Source organism: Atta colombica, unplaced genomic scaffold (genome assembly GCF_001594045.1).
Source record: "Atta colombica isolate Treedump-2 unplaced genomic scaffold, Acol1.0 scaffold187, whole genome shotgun sequence".
In the NCBI taxonomy this organism is placed as follows: domain Eukaryota; kingdom Metazoa; phylum Arthropoda; class Insecta; order Hymenoptera; family Formicidae; genus Atta; species Atta colombica.
The window spans coordinates 2,800,382-2,825,237 of NW_017259279.1; the positions used below are offsets into that span (position 1 = coordinate 2,800,382).

The window sequence follows — 24,856 nt, forward strand, 5'->3', positions numbered from 1 at the left end:
TTTAACGAAAAGAGAAAATAAATATGATTTTTATTTACCAGCAACATATATCATTGAGTATCACTCATTCTAATCAAATTATTAACAGAATATTTATTGAAATGCAGGTTTAAAAGATATATAAGAGATGTCACATGTTATGTAATCTGCAAACTAATCAGTCAATTGTACTATAATTTATATGCGCTCTAATGGATGCTATAGATATTTATTTGGGATTAACAATTAAGACAAAAAAGGGGTGGCGGGCTAAACTCATACGAACCTGCAGCAATGACTTGATAGAGGCAGGGTTGCTTGGAATGACCAACGGAATTGCTGGCCCAGCAGCCCAGGGTCCCGTAATCTGTATCGGTTACCGGGGTGTAATTAAGCCTGCTGGTTGTGCCCTCATTGCTATAGTAGGTGGACGGAACGTCGCTGAGGTCGCCGCTGTTGTTGAAGGTCCAATGGAAGGTTACGTTGGTGGGGCTGGCCTCGACCTCGCAAACTAAACTTATGGTCTCGTGCTTGAGGGCGCCGTGCACTTCCTCGGGCATGTTGAACGGTGGCGGGGTGGCGTTCTGGTGTCTCCAGCCTCCGCCCTTGTTCAGTACGTACTTGCACACGGGCGCAACTGTGAGATAACGTATGGATTTTGGCACCTTACTACATATTCCAGGCAGGAATTCGCGAGGACAATATAATCGAAACACACGTAGCAAATGATAAAAAGAGAAAAGTGTAAAACAAAATATATGCAACAAGATAAGTAACGAAATAAATATCAAATTGGGAATAAAATACAGTTAAATCGAGGCGTTACCTTTAGAAAGATAATGAATGCGTAATGTTATGAGAATGAAAATAATAAAGAATATATGTGTGTGTGTGTGTGTGTGTGTGTGTGTGTGTGTGTGTGTGTGTGTGTGTGTGTGTGTGTGTATCTCGTGAATTTTCGCATTAAATTTTAAATTTATTTGTTTTAATAATATTATTGTAATGAGATATTAATTTTGATATTTAGAAAATTAAAAACATCAAAATTATAAGAAAAAGATAAGAATTAATTTTCTTAATAGAAAATATTTTTTCATTACTTCGATAATAGGAAAAAAAATATTATATATATTATATTAATATATATATTGTATAGTAACATGGAGTTAAATATTCATTAGACATATGTTCTAGGATAGCGTTTATTTATTACGTATTGAATTTAGCATAATATGTGGAATAATACATACGTATTTGGTTAACCAAAATATATGCGAGATAAGTTATACCATATAGTGAGCCCACCATTTATTAGACGATTTAATTAATAATTACATCGTATATGTGCGAAAGATATAGTCACTGAACCGACGAACATATGTACGCATATATCTCCATTGCTCCATTTGAAATGAAAATATATATTATATATAAACCATACATTCATATATGTATCGGTAAGATAAATGATGCACGGTATATTTTAAATTTCCAACTTTTTCGCCAAGCTTTTAAATTGACGCGCGCCAGGTGAGTCAGTAAGAAGTTATGACTTGCAGCAACATTTGCCATCATGAAACAAGCTGCATTTCGAGCGGCTGTGTGCTAGATTTCCGAAAAATATTCCAACGTCATCGCGTGTGCACCGATAGTGAAACATGTATCCGATCTGGATTCTGTATTTACCAGAGTAGCTTAAATCTTTTATCTAAATGCTGAACATTGCGTCTTCCTTTAATTAGTTGCTTTTCAATTACGTTTTGGCTAATTTGACCGCCGTTTTTGACCTAACTGATCTATCATCCAATAATATTAATAATTCTTTCTAAAATGATGCTGGTGTCTCATCTGTAATATCGACGAAACAGGCATTTCATGTTTTTTCATTTTTTTTGTTTTCCTTATTTTTGTATAAAGTAAAAAATTCTTCTCCGGAATAAAATAAAAAATATAAATAGTTATGGAAACTTACGAAAATCAAAAACATTGTAACAGGTTTTTGTTATCATATTATTTCTTCACATGATATAAGTAATTACATCCAAACAATGTATATTATCCAAACAAAAAGTTTCCTCATACTGTTTGATAATGTATAAGAATGTAATGAGACCTACAAATTATGATCTTGAAGTTTACAAAAGAAATAAATGAAGAAGTAAGATCTCACTGCACACAATCTAATATTCATACATATATATATATATAGGATACAGCAAAGCGAGAAATATACGTAATGTTTTATTTGGAATTAAGAATTTACTTTATTGTTGTATTTGGCTGTTGTTTCATCCCCTTAATATGATATGTTATTAGGCTAAACATAGCGAACTTTTGCGCTATTCTAAAATAAATTTAGAGCTCAAGTCGGATCGGCTTCACGCAATTTCTTTCATAAATGCTATATATTACGTGTGGCTGCGAGGAGTTTGGTCCACGGATGAGGGATCGATAACTGTACCCCTCCGGATCGGTTCCACCGGCGACATAAAATCGGCCATTTTATTTATACTTTCCGATACTACAAAATCGGAGAGCCGGGATTTACGCAACATCGCGGATATTTCGTGAAATATCGGTGACGTCAGTGAAGTGGTAGCGGTCGCTCATGGTCAGCCGCAAGGTAAGAGCCGCGGGAAAGTCAGCGCTAAATCACATCGATCGCGTTTTGCTGCGTATCTCAACTTTATTTCTCACCATTTTTGTTCCGAAACTTCTCTCGATATTCTATACTTCTAATCCTAAATCTAGACTCCTGAATTTTTTATTTTAAATTTCAAAGAACTTCGATCATCATTTTCATTCTTAAATGTTCCCTGAATATTCTATACCTTTAATATTAAATCTTGGCTTTCAAATTTTATATTTTGAATTTTAAAAAACTTTGAATTCTATTCTTTTTGTTTCTAAATTTTTTCTTGATGTTTTATACTTTTTAATCTTAGGTAAATTTAAATTTTTAAATTTTTTATTTTGAATTTTAAACTTAATTAAACTTAACTTATCGAACCATTCACTATTTTTGTTTCTAAATCTTTTCTAAATATTCTGTATCCATAAATCTTCTAATCTTAAGAGTCTAGATTTCCAAATTTTTTTATTTTGAATCTCAAAGAACTTCGAACTGATCGCGGAATAACGATGAGAAACTGATGGCGTAAAATCGTTAGTTCTATTAGCAGTGTTCCACATCATGGAATATGCTGTGTCACGAGGCATTAACCGACACTTTCCGCGTTCTCTCTCTCTCTCTCTCTCTCTCTCTCTCTCTCTCTCTCTCTCTCTCTCTGTCATCGTCAGGTAAGAGCGCGTAAAACATACTTACACATAACCTCGAGATTGACTACGTTGGACTTGGCGCGACCCTCAATGTTCGTGGCCATGCAGGTATACCCTCCGGCGGACTCTCGAGTTATGCTCTGCAGCACCAGCGAGTGGTCCGACAGCACCACGCCGGCGGTGACGTTGTGATGCAACTCCTCTTTCTGAATAAGCAAACGAGATCGGGTATCTAAGTCAAGGACTGCCATGTCATGCGCGTGGAAACAATACAAATCCCAAATTTCTATGTAACATAATTTATGTTTGAATAACATTAACTAGCGTTACATACTACATTATTACAATATTCCTAAACAATACAAGTCTGCATCAATTTGAATTAACTTTATTAAAGCTAACTTGTATCTATTTGAATCAATCTGCTTAATTTTAAACTTTGAGTTTGAAAGACATTTCTGTTTCAAAGTGCCTTTAATTATTTAATACGAAAATTACGAATTATTTAAAATAATTCTTGAATATTAATGTGTCAGAAATGTCTACAAGATTATTGGATAATTAATAAATGAAGCATTGAACGATCACTTCATATCTGCTTTCTGCGATCGTTTTTCTCTCCACATCAAATTCCCGTAAGACCGAACCGACGGCTCTCATTGTTGCCCGTCGCAAATAAACAAATTTGTCTTAGTCTTGGCATTCAGCGCCACTTCCGCCTCGGCGAAGATCGTGCCGTTGCTCAGAAGGAAACAACTGCGGCCCGCTGCGGGTTGTCGTCCGCTTGAGAAGGTCGGACAAAGGGAATTTACGATGTACACTTGTCCTCCCTCTATCCTCTCTCATTTCTATTTCCTCTCCCTCTCTCTCTCTCTCTCTCTCTCTCTCTCTCTCTCTCTCTCTCTCTCTACTCTATAGAACAATTCCATCGGTGCTTTCTAGTGCTTTATCGTTCTCCGTTCCCCGTCTATCCACGCCCTTTCTCTTCATCCGTCTTTATCATCACTTTCTTGCGAGTCTCCGTTTTGCTCTTCATCTTTTTGTTTGAATCCCGTCACGTGTAGAACGTCGTAAAACTTGCAAGTGCATTTTTGGCTAGCAATTCTGCGAAGAATTTGGACGTGATTCTTCCTTAGCAAAAATTGAGACTAACGTTTTTTTACGATGTTATAATTCGCAACATTAAATATTTCATTAATAAATTTATATTAAAATTTATCATGAAACGCATTTAAAATTAATTAAAAACATAATTTTATTATTTATTTGAATTATTGAAAACCCTTTTAACTTTCAATCGTTTGTAAATTACCGATATTTCGATATTTGAGCAGTCGTTATTGCTTTGGTTTTTTTTTTTTATTATCTGTACATCCGGAAAACTCTTCCGTGTAATTTTTTAACCTTCCATTTTTAATCTTTCTACTGCGTACTTTCCCACACATACGGATCGAGGAGCAATTCGTTGTTTCTCTAACATTCGAGGACGATAGCGCGATATCCGCTTTGCGCTTCTCCCCGGCGTGGATTTACATTGCGCAAGAGGAAGCATCGGTGCGATTGCGATGCAAAATATTTGCACGCTTTAAATCACGAGGTCCAGATAACGGAGCATTTTTCTCCTTCCCTCGTCTATCCCAGAAGCACCAGAGAATACGAATCAAGTGCACTGAAAATTTCGCGATTTCGTTTAATGTAGATTCTCGCTTGTTTCGAATGGATTTTTTCAACAACACATATTTACGCGTTTAAAAAATCTTTAAGCTTCACGGTAATAAACTTAAGATGTTAAATCAATTTTCTAAAATGGTAAACCTCAAGTATTTATTAATCTTGTATTGTTTATTAATCTTATTAGATAAATGTTTGGAGAATAAAAATATCTTTGAAAATATTTTACAGATAAAAAAATGTTGGCATAAATATTATTTATGCACAAATATTTACTTCAACTGGACTTAAAATAAATGTAACAGTAAATAACAGTCCTTCATGGGAAATATTTTCCTTCATTGAAAAATCGATTATCACAGGGCAAAAAAGATTTACAAGTCTAAGACTTAACAGGATAACAAAATATAGAATGTCTATTTGTTGAAATTAGTTTGAACTGGGAAAGGTGAAGGATGTTTCGAGACGTCGATCTCGATGCTAGCAGTTACAATTCTCTGCAAACATTATCGGAACATCCTTCACCTTGGATAAAATCACCGTGGATAAAACTGAACGAAACTGGGATGCGAACAATACCGTGAAAAGGCGGATACGCGGCAGCGACCACGAGGCAAGAGGTTTGCGCGCGTACGTCTCGCTGCGCTTGTTTTAGATGAGTAACGAGCTTCGTATCTATTTCTCCGCGGAAACTGGTACGTGCCGAGGCGCATCGGGCGCCTGCAGCAGCGAGGCGTCGCTGCAGGATCGGGAAGCGATACGTCTTCGTGGGAGACAGTAGATATCGTGATGTAAACGGGCGGCGAGCAATGCGCATTCGTGCGATTATCTCGGTGTCTCAAGTTTTAAGCGCCTGAGAGAAGCTGAGATGCTTTCAAATGTAATTATAGTCGAATCCCCGCGACTTTCGATCTTGCGAATATTATTATTGCGCATAATGGCAAATGAAAAAAATCCCTCGGTGTAATCAAAAAGATTCGGAATCCCAGAAATTTAATATATTGGCCAATTTAATACTGACGGATAATGATTAATTCAGAAATAATTACTAGGATATTTTTATACTTAATGGCGAATAAATGTCAATTGTGATTAAATATTATTTTTTATGAATGAACATTTAATATATATTCCTTCTTTTTTAATAACTATTCTTTATGAACTTTTTAATATGCAATTCCATCGAAAATCTACAGTAAAAAAGCGTTAAATTAATTAAAATCTTTATTTTTTAGAAATTTTTTTTAGTTATAATATAAACTATTTAATATACTTATTCTGTTTAATATTTATTTGAGTTCCACTCATTTTTTTCAGAAGATTTCAGAGAATTAAATCCATATTTATAATTTTAATAATTAAATTAAATATTAATAAATCAAAAAACAATCAATGATATATAATGTTGATGTTAAAAATAATGATTCTAATTGGAATATAAAAATCCTTTTATATAATCATTTCAAAAAAATTATATTACTCCCGGATTAATTACTTATTTTGTATTAAAATAACTGAATAATGGTTTCAATACTTAAAGTAAGTAATTAATTACTACCTTCCAATACTAAATTTTTGTAGGGATAAACTGTGGGGTTATAAAAGTTTAGATTAATTTAGAAGTTAGAATCAGATTTTAGAGCGATTGAACGAGAAAGTGTGAAAAGTATCACTTTCGCTCAGATAAAAAAGTTAGTGATTTATTTCTTTTATTATATACTTCATAGTTACTTTAAAAAAATCATGTCTTTAACATCAGTATCTTTATCTACTCTTTTCATAGTCGGACATTCATATTTCTCAACGAATAATTCGTGATAAATAACATGTTGTCAACGAACATGAACTATTTCCATCTCGGAAACTCTCACGGCGCAAATGGAATTTCCTATTTCGACGGCCACCTCCAGGATATGCTACGGCCACCGTCCTATGGGATTCGCGTACAGAGAGGACTCTCTTTCTTTCTCTCTCTTCCTCTCTTGGCAATCCTGATACCGCGTGAATTCTCGCGTAACACGACGCCATCGTATTAGACGTTAAATATACGTAGCTGTGTCGAGGACCGGATGATACGAGCGCGTGCCTCGTTCCGGGACGAGCGCAGAATATATCCGCGTCACCGAGTATAATATACACGAAGCCCACCCACCTCTCTCACGGATGCAAGACAGGGGCGATAAGTTCCATCTCCAACATTCTCGCGACAGCACTCTCCATTATGGGCACGTGCGTCTTATATCGCGTATCCTATATACATCTCGTTGCAAAGTTTCGTCATTCGTTCGAGTTATGCATAAGTAACGATCAAGTCCTTTTTTCAACTTTTGACTTGTAGCCATCGCGAGTCGAAGAGATATCTTGCATGTCGAGGCTATTCTTAAATGGAAAATTTTGAGATGGAAAGTCAAAAAGTGCGATTTTGATAAATTGAGAAAACGAGATTGACACTTTAAGTCAATTAAAATTTTATGATTTCCTGAAAGAAGGGATATGATAACTACTCGAAAATGAACGATAAGCAAGGTGTAACAATCACAGATAATAATGCAAATAACAGAATCATATGGAAAGAACGATTTCGTCGAAGTATCTAAAAATTTAGCTAAATATTGATCTGAAAATAATTTTTAGTTGGCTCATCAAAATAATTACGTAAAAATTTCAAATAATAACGAACAATGCTGCAAAAAGTTGTGATATATTAACAATCAATTTGAACGTTTTATTTTGATAATCCAAACAAAATTATTTCTTGATCTGTATACTGTTGGAAAATTTGTTACATTTGTTAAATTTGTTAAATTTATTACATTTCACATGTTCCAAACGATACAGATATTATGTAAAAAATTATCACAAAAAAGGTAATACTGATAGATAATTTGTAAGCAATTGTGGAAACATATTTTTTCAAAATAATTAATATTTACAGTATGTTAAATTAAATATTTATTTATTTATTTGTCTTAGAATTTATACTTTGAAACATATTACGTTACTTGTTCATTTCCTCATAAATTGTGTCATTTTGACATTATAAAATGATGAATATTTCCAATTTAACATAAAGTCTTTAAATAGTCTTTAAATAATCGCATTAATGATCGAATATGTTAAAATTTATAATATGTTAAAATTCAATAAGATGAAAATGGATCGTTTTCACATAATTATAAAATATTTTTTACTATGTATTTAACTAAATTTTTAGATACTTTAAAAAAAATCATCCTTTCTATACAGAAATTTGAAAGATACAATATTTTAGAAAATTTATATCTAATTAAATGTAAATAGCAAAAAATTGACGAAAGCAAGAAAATTTTGCCGTATTTTTCCGCTTGAATTTTCATCGTATTTTCGTCGATGCAATGAAGTCCGCTCTGATATCGAATTATTTCCAATGTTGGACAAAGTCTCAAATTCCCAAAATACGCATGACGACGTTAATTGACGGAGATTCGATTTTCATTCGATCATCGCAAAACGCGAAATGCCGTCTCTATAATATGATATAATGATGTTATAGCACGCTATGTAACGCATGCCGCAACGCTAACATAATAATCATGTCCCACCGATTTTGAATTTATGTTCCATTCGATCGGATCCTTTATGTGGTATCAGTAACACGATGTAATGAAATTTCACGAAATATCAAATAAAGCGAGAGACGAAATAACCGATTGTGAATACTAGTGATAGTATTTAAGCATTTAAACGAGAAGGCAAGATTGTTTGATTAAGAGCGATTTGTTAAATCGATTCATAATCAGATTTCTATCGTGATGATGATTCTCAAATTAATAAATTTTTTTTTCATTGCATAAACAAACTCTAGAAAATATTTAACGATAATATTATTGAAAATATCAAGAGCAATCCTCCAAAAAAGATCCTCGTATTTGTAATTCAACAATACTAAATTATAAGAGAAACATTAAACAAACAAGCTATCAGTATAATCATGTGTGCGTTATTTCACGCTCGAAAACAAAGTGAAATTGGTCAGCTCGCGGTTTCAAAGGCATGTTCAAATATTTGTTTGCAATTCCCTCCCTCTTTCAATTTCCAGACGAAATGGCAGCAACTGCGAACCGATTCGCGAATGAATCGTCACCGTTCGCCCGGATGATGCTTGTCTACCTGCACGATTCGGTTCTGTGCACGATTCGCTCGCGCGAAACGTCCTGCTCACGCAGCGGAAAAAATATTCTTACCCGCAGTTTTACCTCATCGAGTTTTGCCTTCATTTGTTTTTTTCCATACGAATTAAAGAAGTTTTTACTACGCGGTTGTCGCTGAGCGAGAAACGAGATTAACTTAAAACATGACAAAGCAAATTCAATTAATTCCCTTCAATGTTATATTTTATCGCGGGTGCAACATTCTGTAGTATGGCATACTCAATCTAATTTAATTGCTTATAATTTTCAAAAATATTGTAACAATTATCTTAATCACATTCTGCAATTTGCACAGAGCTAGGAATAATAAATACAGAAAGAAAAAAATCAGAATTTTGTAGCAAAAGATAAATAAAAAAAGTAAATTTCTATAATTCCTATTTTTTTAAAATATCCTTTATAATCTTATTGTTTAAAAGTGTTTTGCACTTAAATAATTAAAGATTATGACTGGGAGAATGATAAATAATTTAAGATAATCGCCATGAGCAAAATTCCAAATAAATACAATATATATTCCTCGAATCCTGATATCGACTAACCCCAGATTAATTTTGAATCTTTGATAAGGATGCGACTGGAGCGCGGATCTTGTCATTGTGAATCGCCGCAATTTTTGCCCGATAGTAAACGATGCGTTCGTGTGCATACACATGCCCGCGCGCGTCATCCGTGCACAATAAAATTTTTGTCGTACGGACGTTTTTACGGATTGGTAAACCAACGGTGGCCGGTGATTCGTGGGCAATTTATCGGTTCGGTTCGACGAGCAGAACGGGATGCGAACCGTCGAATGGGAGGTGTGACAACGGGGTGCTCGTAAATTTACAATAATTTCAACGAGAGTGCACACCGACGCTGCGCGGCCGCACGAATGGCTGCAGACATTCCAAATTATCCTTGCTCTAAAATTCCATTCGAATGGCGGCAAACTTACTCGATCCGCCCCGTCGCCACCGCCGAAAATTCACCGCGTCGCGCGGATCGGGCTCTTAAATCCTTCGCGAGAACTTGAACATCGGTAATAATTTTACCGAGCAGGAAAATGCAACGAAGTAAATCAAAGTTGGCGCTTGAAAGCGTAACGGAGTAAAAAAAAAAAGATACTAAAGCATTCAACTCCCAGTTCTTTTCATATAAATTATTTTCTTCATTTCTATAGAAGAAAGTTTTCTTATGAATATTTTTTATATTATACAAAGTATTTCAAGCGAGAGAAAAAGAAAAGAAAGAGGAGAGCTGCATCTCCAAAATCTTCAACTTCGTTCCTTTTATATGAAATACTGTCCAATTAAAAGTTTCTTTCTAGGATTCATGGCAGAAGAAGAAAATTTTCTTGATACTGTCCCAATGATACCGAGTACCATCTTCGATTTTCTCGCGCGATTCACCACATCATTTATCTGAGATGTGCAACCTCACACCTTCCGTCGTCGTCTCCGTTCTCGGCGGCATCAGGCCGATAAATAATTCGCGAAATTTCGCTCGGAATTCCCTGGAGTCGTGTTACGGAATTCCTGCCCCTTTAAGGAAAAATTTTCATCCCTCCGGGCGCACGCGACTATCCAAGGGAGAAAATCGTCCTGTAAGCGCGCGTACAAAAGGAGCGACGACCCTCCTCCTTGCCGTGAGGACCTTCGTCCTGCTTCTTACAAATTTAAAGAGGACAGTCAACGTTCTTCCTTTCGCGTCCATCTTTTCGCTTAAATATGCAACAGCGTCGCGCTGTTGGAACCGAGACAAACGATCCGCGAAATTGTTCGAAACACACAGTATGCAAAAGAAAGAGGAGAAGGGAGAGAGAACGAGAGAAAGAAAAAGAAAGAAAGAGAGAACCAAAAAAAATAACTCAAGGGAACTATTTCCTGTATCCGAGACAGTGTATATTTTTATTTGTTATGCTTCTACTTATGTCGAAATCAATTACATTATGTCTTAAGTGATTGAGATCTGCATAAAAGTGCAGACATAAAAGTGCATTAAAAAAATAACATTATTTTTAAAATAATTTCTTTTTCTGAAAATCCTCTAAGAGAAACCTTAGACATTTATGTTGGGTTAATATTTATCAATCCGTCATTTTAAGATAAAGAAAACATTATGCGGTATGTTCCTGTCATTTTTTCTCTTTCACTTTACTTCTCTTTCACTTACATATCATTTTTATATTATCGTTTTATTATTTACTTGCGGAAAAAAGAGCTAAGGTATTGAATAGGAGAAAGGAGAATACATAAATAAAGATTCAGATAAAGGATAATTATGAAAAATATATTAGGATAGAGATTATTCTGTCAGTTTCAATCTTAAAAAGTAATATAAAATTTACGACAGTAAATAATATATCCTTGCAGTGACGTAATTACAATTACCTTATATAATCATGATTTTTTTAAATGCACAAGCATGAAGCAATTCCAAATGTTCAATATATTACTATGCAGAAATAGATATTATATAGTAATTAAAAATGGATAAAAAAAGCCTTGCTCTATCTATTAGAAGAGAAGTACACAAGACGAAGATAAAGAAAAATACTATTTTTGCGTGAAAATTATACAATAGCAAAGTTGTGACATTAATGTAAATTACAGTGTAAAGAGTAAAATTACAATAATTGTGATATATAGGATAAATAACATTCGTAGATAAAAGTTTACTCTCTAAATCTTTTAGAGTGAAACTCACTCTCGAAAATTGAGCCAATCTTGAAAAATTGAGTCTTGAAAAAAAAAGATAAAGATATTTTCACTCTTGAACAAGAGGAACAGATTTTCACTCTTTAGGAATGAGGTTTCATTCCTGTGGAGTAAATTTCATTTCTATAAAGAATGAAAATTTGCTACTCTTGTTCAAGAGTGAAAATATTTTCATTTTTATCAATGATTAGTACAATTTTCAGTCTTTTAGAGTGATATTTCAATCCAGAAGATTTAGAGAGTAAAATAACTACTTGTTTTAACTTTTTGTATGCTGAATTTTTACTCAATTGAGACCGACAAAGGTAAAGAACTTCGCCGCTGAAAATTCCGTTGTAATCTTGCTGGGCAATTTCCAGAAAATATTTGCACGTCACGATTTGCATTATTTATTCGCAACATAGGCGAATGGGAGCGATCGTTGTGATTTGAGACGGAAAGATATTATCTCGAGTCTGTGAATCTATTTGCAGTATTGGTTCGCTCGTTCACGAAAATAGTCTCGTCGTAAACTTCATACAGTATTCAGTTTCATCGAAGCTAACAAAGGATTGTTATTGACTCGAGTGTGCAGTTTTCATGAAACATCATACAGTTTACGTGCGACATCATAATATTGCTTGATATCCTTGCAGAACGTCAAGATTGTTACGAGTGAATCGAGAAAATTCTCATAGGATTTCATGATCTCTAGGGATTGACAAGGGAAAGAGGAAGAAAGGGTGAGAGGGAAAATGATGAAAGACGTAATCTTGCTCAAGAGGCTTAACTCCAACGATCCTTGAGTGACCGAAGATAAAGAGAATCTGCACGATGTACTTTTGACGATTGTCTCCATTGGGAAAAAGAATATCGCTTGTGTCGAACGGTAAAAGAGTCAAAACTTTTCTCCACTTACGTTTGTTATCGCGTTTAAAGTGGCCAGCTAAAATAGGAGAGGAATTACATACCAATGTTTCAACGCGAATGATCGTTCGCGTGGAATAACGCGAGACGATGAAGACCGATGTAATTCTGCACGGAGATACTCGAAGTTACACAAGTGCGAGGTTTTCCAGAGGATAGACTTGCAGGAAAATTCTAGACGTGTTTTCCTCCGCAGCTTCCTCGGAGACTAATCCGAGAGTAAATCGTCTCGCGCCGGGGCGTCTTCAAATCTGATTAATTGCGTCGCGCCGCAGCGAAGCCTCGCTCTGATTACGCGGGAATTAAAGACCTTTTTACGCTAACTTCGGCAAATCGTTTCCTGGCGAATGACATTTTCGTATTCTCTTATAATACATAAAATATTGCTTTAACTTGTTTCAATTCAAAATAATCCTTTGATTTGGTTTTTATGCAAGTAGAATTTTTTGTTTAATTCATTTTTAAGGGAGTTTCTTAACAAAAAAACTTATTTTCTAAGTTTTTTGAAGTGAAATCTCATTCCAAACGAGTGAAAATACTGTCACTATTAAAAAAGAATGAAAAATTTGCATTCTTGAATAAGAGTGGCAAATTTTCACTCTATTTTTTTTTTTTTAAGTGAGATTTATCTACTTATCCAAAGGAAAAAAATCTCGCTTTGTTTTAAGAATGAAATCTCACTCCAAAAGTTGAACACTCATTCTAAAAAAGTGAGAGTTCATACTTTTATAGTAACAAATTTATTCAATAGAGTAATACATCCAAGAAAGAGAACAAAAAAGATTTTTATTTTTTAAGAATTTTTGGAGTCGTTAATTTAAAAATTCTAATTAATTTAAATTCTAGTTAATTCTAAAATTCGCATTTAAAAAAACAATTTAATTATCATGAAATTCAGTTTTTGGGACGTTTAAGTTTGAATATAGCCTGAAAATTGATTTATTCGAATTGTATAAAATCTATAAAAATGTTTGTATATTTCATACAATTTAAAACAAAATAAATATATATTTGGATGTTGAAGAAAACGAAGATTCTGAGTGTAAAGTATGAGCAACATGATGAACAAATCTATTGTCAAATTTCAGACATAACTAATTCCATAGTGGAATCCAATGGAAGATCTAATGCCAAAGGGCACAATCCAAAAAGAGTTTGGAATTAAGTTGATGTCATAATGTTTCAGTACTGTTTGTACGCACTAACGAGCTTCAAATAAATCGAAACTAAAAACTTGATATTATTTGCAATTAAAAAATTCCCTAAAACCGAGTTTTATAACAATCAGATTATTTTTTAAAAATCCACAAATATTGGATCATTTTGAATTTTTTAGTTTTGAGAAACATTAGCAAATTACTCCCACAGACAAATTTCGTGAAAATCGAATGAGCAGTTTGTAAAATAAAAGGGGATAGTTCCGAACGGAATCATCCATCCATAAAGGATTAAATCAATAAATATGAAATACGAAGGAATTGTTGAATCCCGGTCTCGGGTAATTCAGCGATATTTTCGTATCTGTTAAATTTTCAAAAATCCATCTTTTTTACGATATTGCTTTTGTCGCTGACGTAATTGCAGCCTGAATAACGTCGCTTTGCAGTTTTTAATATTTCGAATTTTTTATATTTGTTTTTAATATCGCGAAAATGTCACCCAATCCACGCGATCGCTTCAGCGTTACTACGCAATGATTCGCATAATTCATTTCGGCTAATGCCGCATGCATCGAATAGTGCCGTAGGCGGACGAATCCGGTGCGCAATGTTAATGCCGGACGGAATAGGCGTACTAATTAGGGGATATTTCATTAGGACCTGCGTAAATAGCCAGTAAAATCGGTCTTCCCTGAAATTCCGCCCTGTGGCCGGCTTTACAATGGTTAAATATATATATATATATGCGTGTGTGTGTGTGTGTGTGTGTGTGTGTGTGTGTGTGTGTGTGTGTGTGTGTACGCGCCTTCATTTACTTTTCCATTTTTGTGTCTTTAAAACTAATGGCATTGAAAACGTCGATATTAATAATAATCGAAATTTTGAAAAGTTAGTAACAGGAGTCGCGTGCGCGAGGCACTGTTTTTTATAAATTATATCGTCTGATATTACATGGCACGATAATTACATATAGTTAAAATTCATACATATAGTTAAAATTAAGTAGTCTGCTACAACCTGAAAAAAAAAAAAAAACGATTAAAATTTGTGACATCAACAAAATTAATGTTTTTCATGTGAGGTCTTCTTGTTTATGAAAATGAGAGGAAAATTGAAGATTTTGTACGATGTAGATTTTATGATGCAGATAAAATATAAAAGTTTAGCTCTTGTTTTCACTTATATGACTCATTTAACAAAATCACACTTAAATTATTATTATATTTTTGTATATTTTACAATTTTGATAAAGTAATCGTTTGCAATATTGCTTATATTGCATGCCCATCGATCAATAAGATCTTTTGAAGAGAATATAACGTTATTATACGGTAATAAGATGTATATTGCGCAATTTAGAATAGGTTAAAGCAGGTCAATGCTGGAACCGTTCAAGCAATGCCCTGTAGGTCAATTACAACTAACCCAGATAACCTTCGATAATGATTCGACTGATTTCTCTATGATTTGTATCTTCTGTCTAAAATTATTCTCATTCTCAGATAATTATACACTCAGATAATTATACGAGAATAAACGTTAAATGTTAAAGTAATCAATGGCCAAAAGCCATTAAAAGTATTTCAATCGTAAAATCTTAAGATATGTATTAAAAAAAATTAAATAAATAAAATCAGGACTCTTTTATGTACAGTACAAATAAAACAGGTAAAAGACTCTAATAGTCTAACACAATTAATGGAGTGTAGTAAATTGTTTATGACAATATGTCTTTTATTCCTTTAGAATGTACCTTACAGTAAATGGATGTTTCGACTCCAATTCGGATCATCTTCAATGTAAATTCATCAAAATCAATCTTCTAATATTCTATTTCTAAGATGCATTCCTCACACTCTAAATGATCATAGCGTTCTCAATTTCCTCATGAAAACATTTCATCAATATAAATCGACAATCGACGATTCCAGAGTGTGAGAAAGCCATAAGAAATAATAAATCAAATGTGATAAAATAACCCACAAATATAATTAAATCAATATAATTAAATTCAAATTAGAATTTTTTGTACAATACATGTCAACAATTAAAATCAGTAAGTTTCGGCTACTTTTATTTCGAGAAACAACGATTGAATCATGTATTATTCATATTTTATGTATCACGTACGCAATTAGAGTTCAGTCTATATTTATGTCGGTGTACACGAGTGGCACTCTGGTCGTTGACTGGGGAATATTTGCACATCGTTTTCGCCTCATTATTAAACATTCGATTTACGGGACCACATATTGGTAATCCCGATTTATAAAAAAATAAAGAAAAAAGTGAATGAGTAGTCGATGCAGCGCCTACCTCATGAAACCAGGTCAATTTGTACGATCTGGGATTTGCCCTGACGTTGCATTCGAAGTAAACATCGGAGCCCTCCTTGATATTCTTCGGATTTAGAGTGGAACCTATCTTGAGACTGGCGATGGGCGCAACTGCAATCAGAGAATCAAACGTTGTATAAAAAATGACAAATATAATTCAATTATTTTTTTTTAAATTCATACACGAGAAAATGATGCACTTATTAACAGTATTAGTCGACAGCAGTTTGAATTGAAAATAATCTCGTTAATTAAGTGACAGTGTTAATGAAACAAATACGCCATGCTCTTGTAATAAAACATTATTTGTTTCATTAATACTGTCATTGAATTAACAAAATTACTTTTACAATTAGACTGCTGTTGACTAATATCGTTAATACACTGTTAAATTCATAATTCGTTTACAAGTCGCCATTGCTTTTACTCTTAATATATTAACTAAAATGATAGAGTTAAAGTTTTTAATTCAAGAAATTAATTTGATTCAAATTTAGTTTCTTTTTTAAATGCGTTAATAATACATTGTTTACTCCGAAACTCAGCAATTTAATCGTAGAAATGGATTAATTAAATGTAGTTGTTAATCACATGTTTTTTTAATACAAATAATATTTGGATACATTTGAAAGTTAAAAGTAACAAAATGTTATTTAATTTAAGAAATTAATTTAAATTTAATCTATTAATGTTTAACAGTGTATATACAATATCATTTTTTGTGTATAATAGAAACATAAATTTTTTTACTATCTTAAAATATTTACGTATTCAGTTATATTATTTTGTGTTATTTCAAGACCTTAAATAAAGGAAACCACTGAAAATAATTTCTCTGATTAAAGTAAGATTTCGATTTTTATTAAAGAGAAATGTACATTTATAGAAAGCAAAATACAAATTTTTAAAATTTATTTTTACATTCGAGCAACAGCGACATGAATAATTTCACGTTTTTTTTTATGTTTAGACACGACATATTAAATATATCCCGCGCCATATTCGGACGAGATTGTGAAAAAAACTGAACGCTGCGAGTGTATCGGAGCGTGACATCATCGGTAATTTATAAACGTCGCTTTGACACAACGTTATTTATGAACCGATGGATACCAACGCATGGCAGAATAATATTGCGGATATTAACGGGCTGAACTTTAATGAAATCTGCATTTTCGGCAGTGGAGTCAAAGCGGAAATGCGTTAGCACGGAATTTTATCGCGCGTGATTTTCTCATATAATGAAAATCGCGATTGATCACTATGTCAATTTGGTATGAATATGTGTATGTGTAGACAGCTCTGTGTAGAGTTAATTTGCGAATAATGATGATAATGATAAAGGGCGATGATTAGAGACCAGAATTTCATTTCGCTGACAATCGAATGCGCGTTTCAATAAAAACGCTTGAATTTTACATTTATTAAACGAATAACTAATTTTAATAAATTGTTCATCAATCGCAATAAAGAAATAAATAAAAAAATATATTAAAATTATTATGAATAATTTTTGCGATAATAAATTTTATTATTAATTTCGTAATATGATTAATAATTATATATAAAGTCATTTCATCGAGAAAGAATGTAAAACTTCTGCAGTAACTCTTGAATCTGTTTTAATTAATTACAATTACGCATGTATCACCAATAAATTATCGATATAAATGAGAATTATTCGATGCTTTCATTTAATATAAACGCATGAAATTTCTTTGAAGGCTTTTAAATTTATCACAGCTCATACAAAATTATACAATAAATTTTGGAGCTAATTTAATAACACAATCGTGCGGATTGTTTGATCTTTTCATTTCACAACGTATGGATGTGTAATCTTGTTAATGGCTTTTAAAGTTAATTAATTATAGTTTTGCGACGAATGAAACAACCAATAACTCCATTCACGTAGTATGACAATATTATATAGCATCACAAATAGAATCTCGATGTTCAATGAAGAAGAAACGAGGTATAGAAGGCTCTTGAAATAGGATTATGCGTCCATAAGGTTGTTTAAATAATAAATCAAAGCGAACTAATTTAAAGCTCCCTTCTAATGGCATGAGGGAAATGTAAACGAATACGTGCTCTGCACGGAATATGACTATTAATAATGACACTTTGATCAAAGCATTGAAGTGCCCGTCAGATATCTTCGACATAACATAATTAGATAGCATAATTATAATATATACACGCATATATACAAAATGTCATACCATTTAATGATCCAATTTTCCAGGTTTTGATAATTAATTTTCTATCCCAATTCTGTACCAATTTTATTAAAACTAAATATGTTATAAAGCAAATGGTATGACATTTTGTGCACTCTGTATATGTGTTCCTATTTATAAATTATTTAATTAGCGATAATTAATAACAAATTTTGTTACGCGCGACATCATGAATTTCTTCTCGTATTGAGTTTAGCTATTTATTGCCAAGAGGAGAAACGGTCGTTATTCCGGATACCTTGTGCGACCGGAATATTTGTAACAATGCAATCGCGTGTAACTACAATTACAAGCGTCGCGTATACGGATGGCGCATTGCCGTTGAGCGCAGCGTTGCGAGATAGTAATTGCATGTTGATTCAATCTATTCTCGTAACACACGGGGAAACAGCCAATGAGAATCGCGAGAGTGCTTCTCGATAAACAAAGTAGCATTGATTTCCGTTGGGTGACGATCGTTTCGCGCGAAATCGAACGGACGAGCGGAAAACGGTATACACACTTCTCCGGCTTTCTCTCGCAATATTTTTCTTCGATTTCCCATGTAGCGTCGATTTGAAACGAAACGAGAAAAAAATTATTATTTCTTCTGAGTGAATGCGAGCGACTTTTAATTAACGTGACTTTAATAAAAACGCAGGTTATATCGAATATCGTGAAAATCGGCGGTCTAGCACTCTCGCACTTGAGAAAACACAAAGCTCTTCCGCTAGAGAAATCAGTCAGAGAGAATACGAGTAGTTCTTTCAGTTCCCTTTTCCCACCGTCTAAAATAATTGAAGAGAAACATGTCAGATGATTTTACTGGTTTGTATCAACTTCTTAATTGAACAGCAGCTAGGAACTGTAGATTGAAATGAAACGTTGGAAAATTCAATGGAAGAGAATGTGGAAAAATAAAATAGAATGGAGATCATATAATTTTTTATATATATCATTCTTCCATCATAATTAACTAAATAAAATATTGTTAATCGTCACCATCTACGAAACTCGAAATGAATAGCACTACAAACGCACTGAAAAAATTCTGGTTGTAACTATCAAATGTCGAGTGAAATAATTTCAACTAAATGTTCAGGTAATATAACTAAACATAATTTTATCTTTAAATAAATTTTATCTTTAATAAGTATTAATATACTCTAAAATATCGGTGTGGGCTCAACGGTGTCTATATATATAATTCTTATTATTAATATTAACATTAATATTAATATCAACATAATGTCGATTTGAAACCTATAGTATTTATCAACTCTATCATGATATGCATTTAAAACTTACAGTGTTAACGATTCACATTGGTGTTAATATTAATATCAACACAGTGAGAATTATGTAGATACTGTTATGTATTTCCAATGGCAATAATTGTTAAATATTTATAAAGGTAAAATTATGTTTCGTTATATTACCAGAACATTTAGTTGAAATTATTTCACTCAACATTGTTCATTCGATGGCTATAAGCAAATTCTTTTTTTCAGTGTATTTTGTACATTCTAAAAAGTATAGGTGTAGATTTAAAATCATGAGCAATTTTATAATTGTTTTAATTCACATCAATAGATATGATGTGAATTTAAAATTCATGATATTTATTTCAACATCAACACGATGTGAATTATATAAACACATGATGTTAACCGCTCCATATTTTTTAGAATGTAGAATAAAAAAATTCTGTTTGGATAAAGAAATTAATATCATTAATATCGTTAGAATGCAGCAGTGTATAATTTTCCAAATAGTTTCCGTCATTAATCGCAATCGTGAAGGATTCCATTTCAACTCGTTTGTTCATCAGGAATTGGTCTCGCGTACTTAGTTTCCACGCCGTCGCGAATCTGCGCGCGGAAACGGAAGACGTGGGGAATGGAAGTAAGTAGCGAGACGCGACAGGAGAGGATCGTCGACGGAGCGGAAAACACGACTTATGACAGAACCTTCCCGATAAATTCACGGAATATAATGCGACGTAATTATGCAACGAAGTCTAATCTGGAAACACGGTAGTGTCTCATCGCTAATTTTATGTTTTACGTGAAATATATGGATTGACTGCGTAAATATAATTATGTACCTTTGTAAAAAAAAACTTAAGATAAATTAATGTAAAAATAAATAAAGGAAGATCAATATAACATCTTGAAAAATAAATACGAAAAAAGTGGAAAATGTCAATTTAAATTTTATAATAAGAATCAATACAACCGTTATTATCTTTATCGGATATAAAAAGATTCTTTCGATAAATTTTTTATTTCTATTCCAAATTCTTTCTAAATTTCTTGGAATGAAATCCGAGATAATCCGAAATTAAATGATATTTTGAATTATGGGAATACTATCACTTTGTGTCCATACAATATATACAGTATAACTTTGTAAATTCTTAGTATGTATTAGATTCGCGCGATAATCTACATTGGCAGTTTCTCCGCGAGAAATTTAGACGGAATCGCGTCTTCATGATTGCAGCAGAGAATCTTGTGATCGTGTTGTGCGCGTGGGATTATAATAGAACTGCACAGTATTACGATATTCATAACGCGAGTTGCTGATTACGTCGGCAAACACGATCGTCGCAGCTCGGAAATGCGGCTCTCGTGACTACGGTATGTAATCTCGAAATAAATCTTACATCGGCGCATATAGCGCGCGTCGCTTCCCGGATTGTGTTGCACGTTACGTAGCGCGCGTTCGATATAAACGCGCATGCATGCGGCGACACCACAATATGCACCCCGACGATGCTGCCGCGGCTGCACTCAGCCGTTGTGAAATTCACGGAATACGTGCAACCGCATCCGCAAGCTCTCTCTCGCGGGATGCTTCTTCACACGTGCATTCGAACGCTTAAACCGCGTTTAATCCCTTCGTGATTCGTTATTTATCAAAAATATGCGTATTCCTTTTTACAGATGTACAGATACCTCACAGAAAAATTTTTATCATTTTTTAAATTTTACTTCAACTTGAATTGTCTTTGATTACGTTATATTTGATTATGTTATATTTTAAAATTCTATCTTGTGTAAGGATTGTGTAAGGCTGTTACAATTACGCAAGATAATTTTTTCTACATAAGAATCTTGCATTGGAGTTTCGCTAACTGTAAATGAAACGTTTCACATTCGCGCATATTATTTGTTGTAGGATTATTAATCCTTTGTGAATCAACGATCTCATTTGGGGTTACACAGCTTTTTTTATAAACTGCTTTTCTCATGAAACTTAGCCTATAAGATAATTTGATGATGTTTTATTCGTATCAGAGGTCACAAAAATAAAAAATTGAAAATAGATAGAGATCTAGTAGTGGCGAAGAATTAAAAAAAAATGATCTGATTATTATAAAACTCAGTTTTAGGGATTCATTTTAATGCAAAGTAATATAAAGTTTTCAGTTTCGCTTTATTTGAAGCTCATTATTGCTACTAATTTCCAAACTGATTTTTAAACTCTCTGTTCTGTTATTGTAAGCCCTATGACACTAGATCCTCCTTCACTAGAGGTTCAACATTTTTAAGTATTTGAGCTCAACGATACCAAAAATCTCTTGAGTTTCACGATAATCAGATTATTTTCTTAAAATTGAAATTTTATTTTCTTGAGGTCAGAATCAAATTTATCGACTCCGAAAACTCCTAAACATAAAGTCAAAGAGTCGAACACAGAACAACTTTCCCCTTACCTTTAAATATTCAATTATATTGAATATTTAATTGTCTTGTAATCTGATGCGAGTCTCGACCATTCAAATATTTTTTCAGAGGCTTGTTTCCTCTTCCTTTTCACTGTTTCAGACAAGCCTATTAATATTATTTTACGAAATTGATTTTTAAGCGGCACTCGTGGTACATGTATTGTATTTTTCGCATACCCTACAGTTTGAACGAAATTGGCTGGATGATTGGTTAGTGGTTTCCGATCGCGCTTGCGATCGCGCCTCGATGGAAATTCGTAAAAGCGACACGACGCGAGCAATTATCGTGCCGCGTCGGGTATTTTCATTTCTGCGGGAGCATTCAAATCGCGACACTCTCTCTTTTTTTCCATTGCTTTCCACCGGACACGCGTGTATCCAGTTCTGCGCGAATCGACCGATCTCTGTATTGAAATCGCCCTGTTCTGCATTATCCCACTACGCCTTTGGGAATTCTCGGTAATAGTGCGTCGTTGAAAATATAAAAAACGATATTGCATCCTGCGTAGGAATTTTCATAACAACTGGTTCTCGTTTTGCATGATACATGATTAATATACAGGATGTTTTTGAACAACATTGATTACAACAAAGTAAATAAATAAATAAATACAATATTTCCTTTAAATACAATATTTCCTTTTAACAACAATTTACAAAAATAATCTTCAAATTATATATATAAGTAATTGAAAGAATATAAACTACTCTCTAGAATTTTTGAAATGGAATTTAATTTTAAAGAGTGACAATTGAACCAATAATGAAAAAGAGTGGATCATTTTTAAGAATGATATTTTATTCTTAATTAGAGAGTTACTTCCCCCCCCAAGATTTTAGAGAGCAGAGCTTCAATTTTTACTCTAATAATAATTAGAATATCTTGAAATGAATGAAGATGTCTTGATAGAGAAATCGGAGATTCCATTTCAATTCATTTGCATCACTTTTATTGCATAATTTTTATATATATGCAAATTGTAGCAAATTTTGCGGTACTCAGAAATCCGCAATCATTCGTAGCAGTCTCTAATATTATCTTCTAGGTCATAAAACTCTTTTCTCTTTGACGATCAGTATTATAGATAACGGGAGTCCATCGTCAGCGACATCTCGAGCGATCATCTTGGAATAAAGCTTGGCACTTACATCTCATTGTTCGTTCGGGCATCTCGTGGAGGCTGCGTGGCGGACCACCGTCGTCACCCCGTAGAGAATTCGATTCATCAAAGTTCTTGCCAAACGAAAAGTCTCGATAAGGAGAACGAGAAAAGTGCAAATAAAAAAAGTGGAAGTAAAGAAGGAAGACAAAGTGGAACAAGAAAAAAGACCGAATGGGACAGTGCATGTCAAGTGTGAGTGAGAGAAAAATTTATTGTTCGGAGAGAAGGGAATAAAAGAATTAGAATTCCTTTAATCTAACGCAAGTTCTTCACAAGTAGAAAAAAATCAAAGAAAAAAAGATATAGATTGAATAAAATATCAATTTAATTCTTTCACGCTTAACAGAGCAAATGTGAAAATTTAACAGGGAAGATTTTTATGAAGAAGGTGTGCTTATAAAAAATTATAATTGTAAAAAAAGTTATAATTTATTAAAGACATTCCACAATAAGAAATAACAGGAAAAGGAATGAACCTTAAATTTAAAGTGAGAAAGGAACGATAGCGGGAAGGGAATTCACTTGCAACTTACGAGGAACGAGAATGAAGAAGAATGTAATAAGGATGGAAAGACGGGACGCGCTAGAAGATAGTGGAGAAAAGAAGATGAATGTTGACGAAAAACCGCGTGAATATGTAGAACAGTGAGGAAGAAGATGCAAAGGAAGGAAAAATGAGGATAAAGCATCAAGGAACGCAAAGAACGAAGGGGAAGTATAACGAAACCATGTGAGAAACGGCGAAAATGTGGAAAAACAATAGAAGTAGGTGGAATTGCGAGCAAGATGGAGATCAAGCAGTACAGAAAGACGAGTTAAGAATTCAGGAGAATAAGGGAAAAATATGCTTTAACTCTGAGTACGTCTTAAAAATTGGAACACCTCGAGCGATGTATCACGTTTTAATGTTCCCTCTCTCGGTTTAAGATCAAAAATTATTATAAAAATTTTTGCTACCCCAATACTATGACAATCTTATAATAAATTAAAATTTAATGAATTATTATTACTTCTAACCTAGAAATGTAGTCACTTTATTTTTGTTTTATGTAAACAATCATTTAAGATGTTTTTTAAATTAAAATCATTTTTATATATTTTTAATAACATATTAATGACTGTTTTCCAATTTATTGGGATTTAAAATTAGATATTATTCATTCATAATTTTCTAAAAAAAAAAGTAGAAAGCAAACAATTATTAAACAAAATGAACATATTAAGCAACTTATTACAATATTAATTTTAAAAAATTAAAGATTTTAATTATTAAAGCATTTAATATAACGCTTTTTTATTGCAGGTTTTCGACAGAGTATATATTTAAAGATTCGTAAAGAATAATTATTAAAAAAGAAAGAAAACGCTGTCCATTTTACAACAATTCATATTTTCTTGCTGCTAAAGTATAAAAATCTAGGTGACTATTCCCGGGTTAATTATTTTAAATTAATAATATATGTATAACAATAGATATTATGCATTTGTTTCTTAATGCATGTCTAATAAAAAAGGTCT

General features: G+C 33.1%; 1 protein-coding gene across 1 annotated transcript in view; it reads right to left on the reverse strand.

Moving 5' to 3' along the window:
• The window catches only part of LOC108686497 (nephrin-like), a 35,472-nt gene extending 16,656 nt beyond the window's left edge, over positions 1 to 18,816 (reverse strand). The window contains exons 1-4 of the mRNA XM_018191836.1: positions 18,702 to 18,816; positions 16,201 to 16,331; positions 3,305 to 3,464; positions 266 to 616 (exon numbers count right to left, since the gene is read on the reverse strand). Coding sequence (XP_018047325.1) covers positions 266 to 616; positions 3,305 to 3,464; positions 16,201 to 16,331; positions 18,702 to 18,816 — 757 coding nt within the window. The remainder of the gene's footprint in view (positions 1 to 265; positions 617 to 3,304; positions 3,465 to 16,200; positions 16,332 to 18,701) is intronic.
• Between the last annotated feature and the right edge of the window lie 6,040 nt (positions 18,817 to 24,856).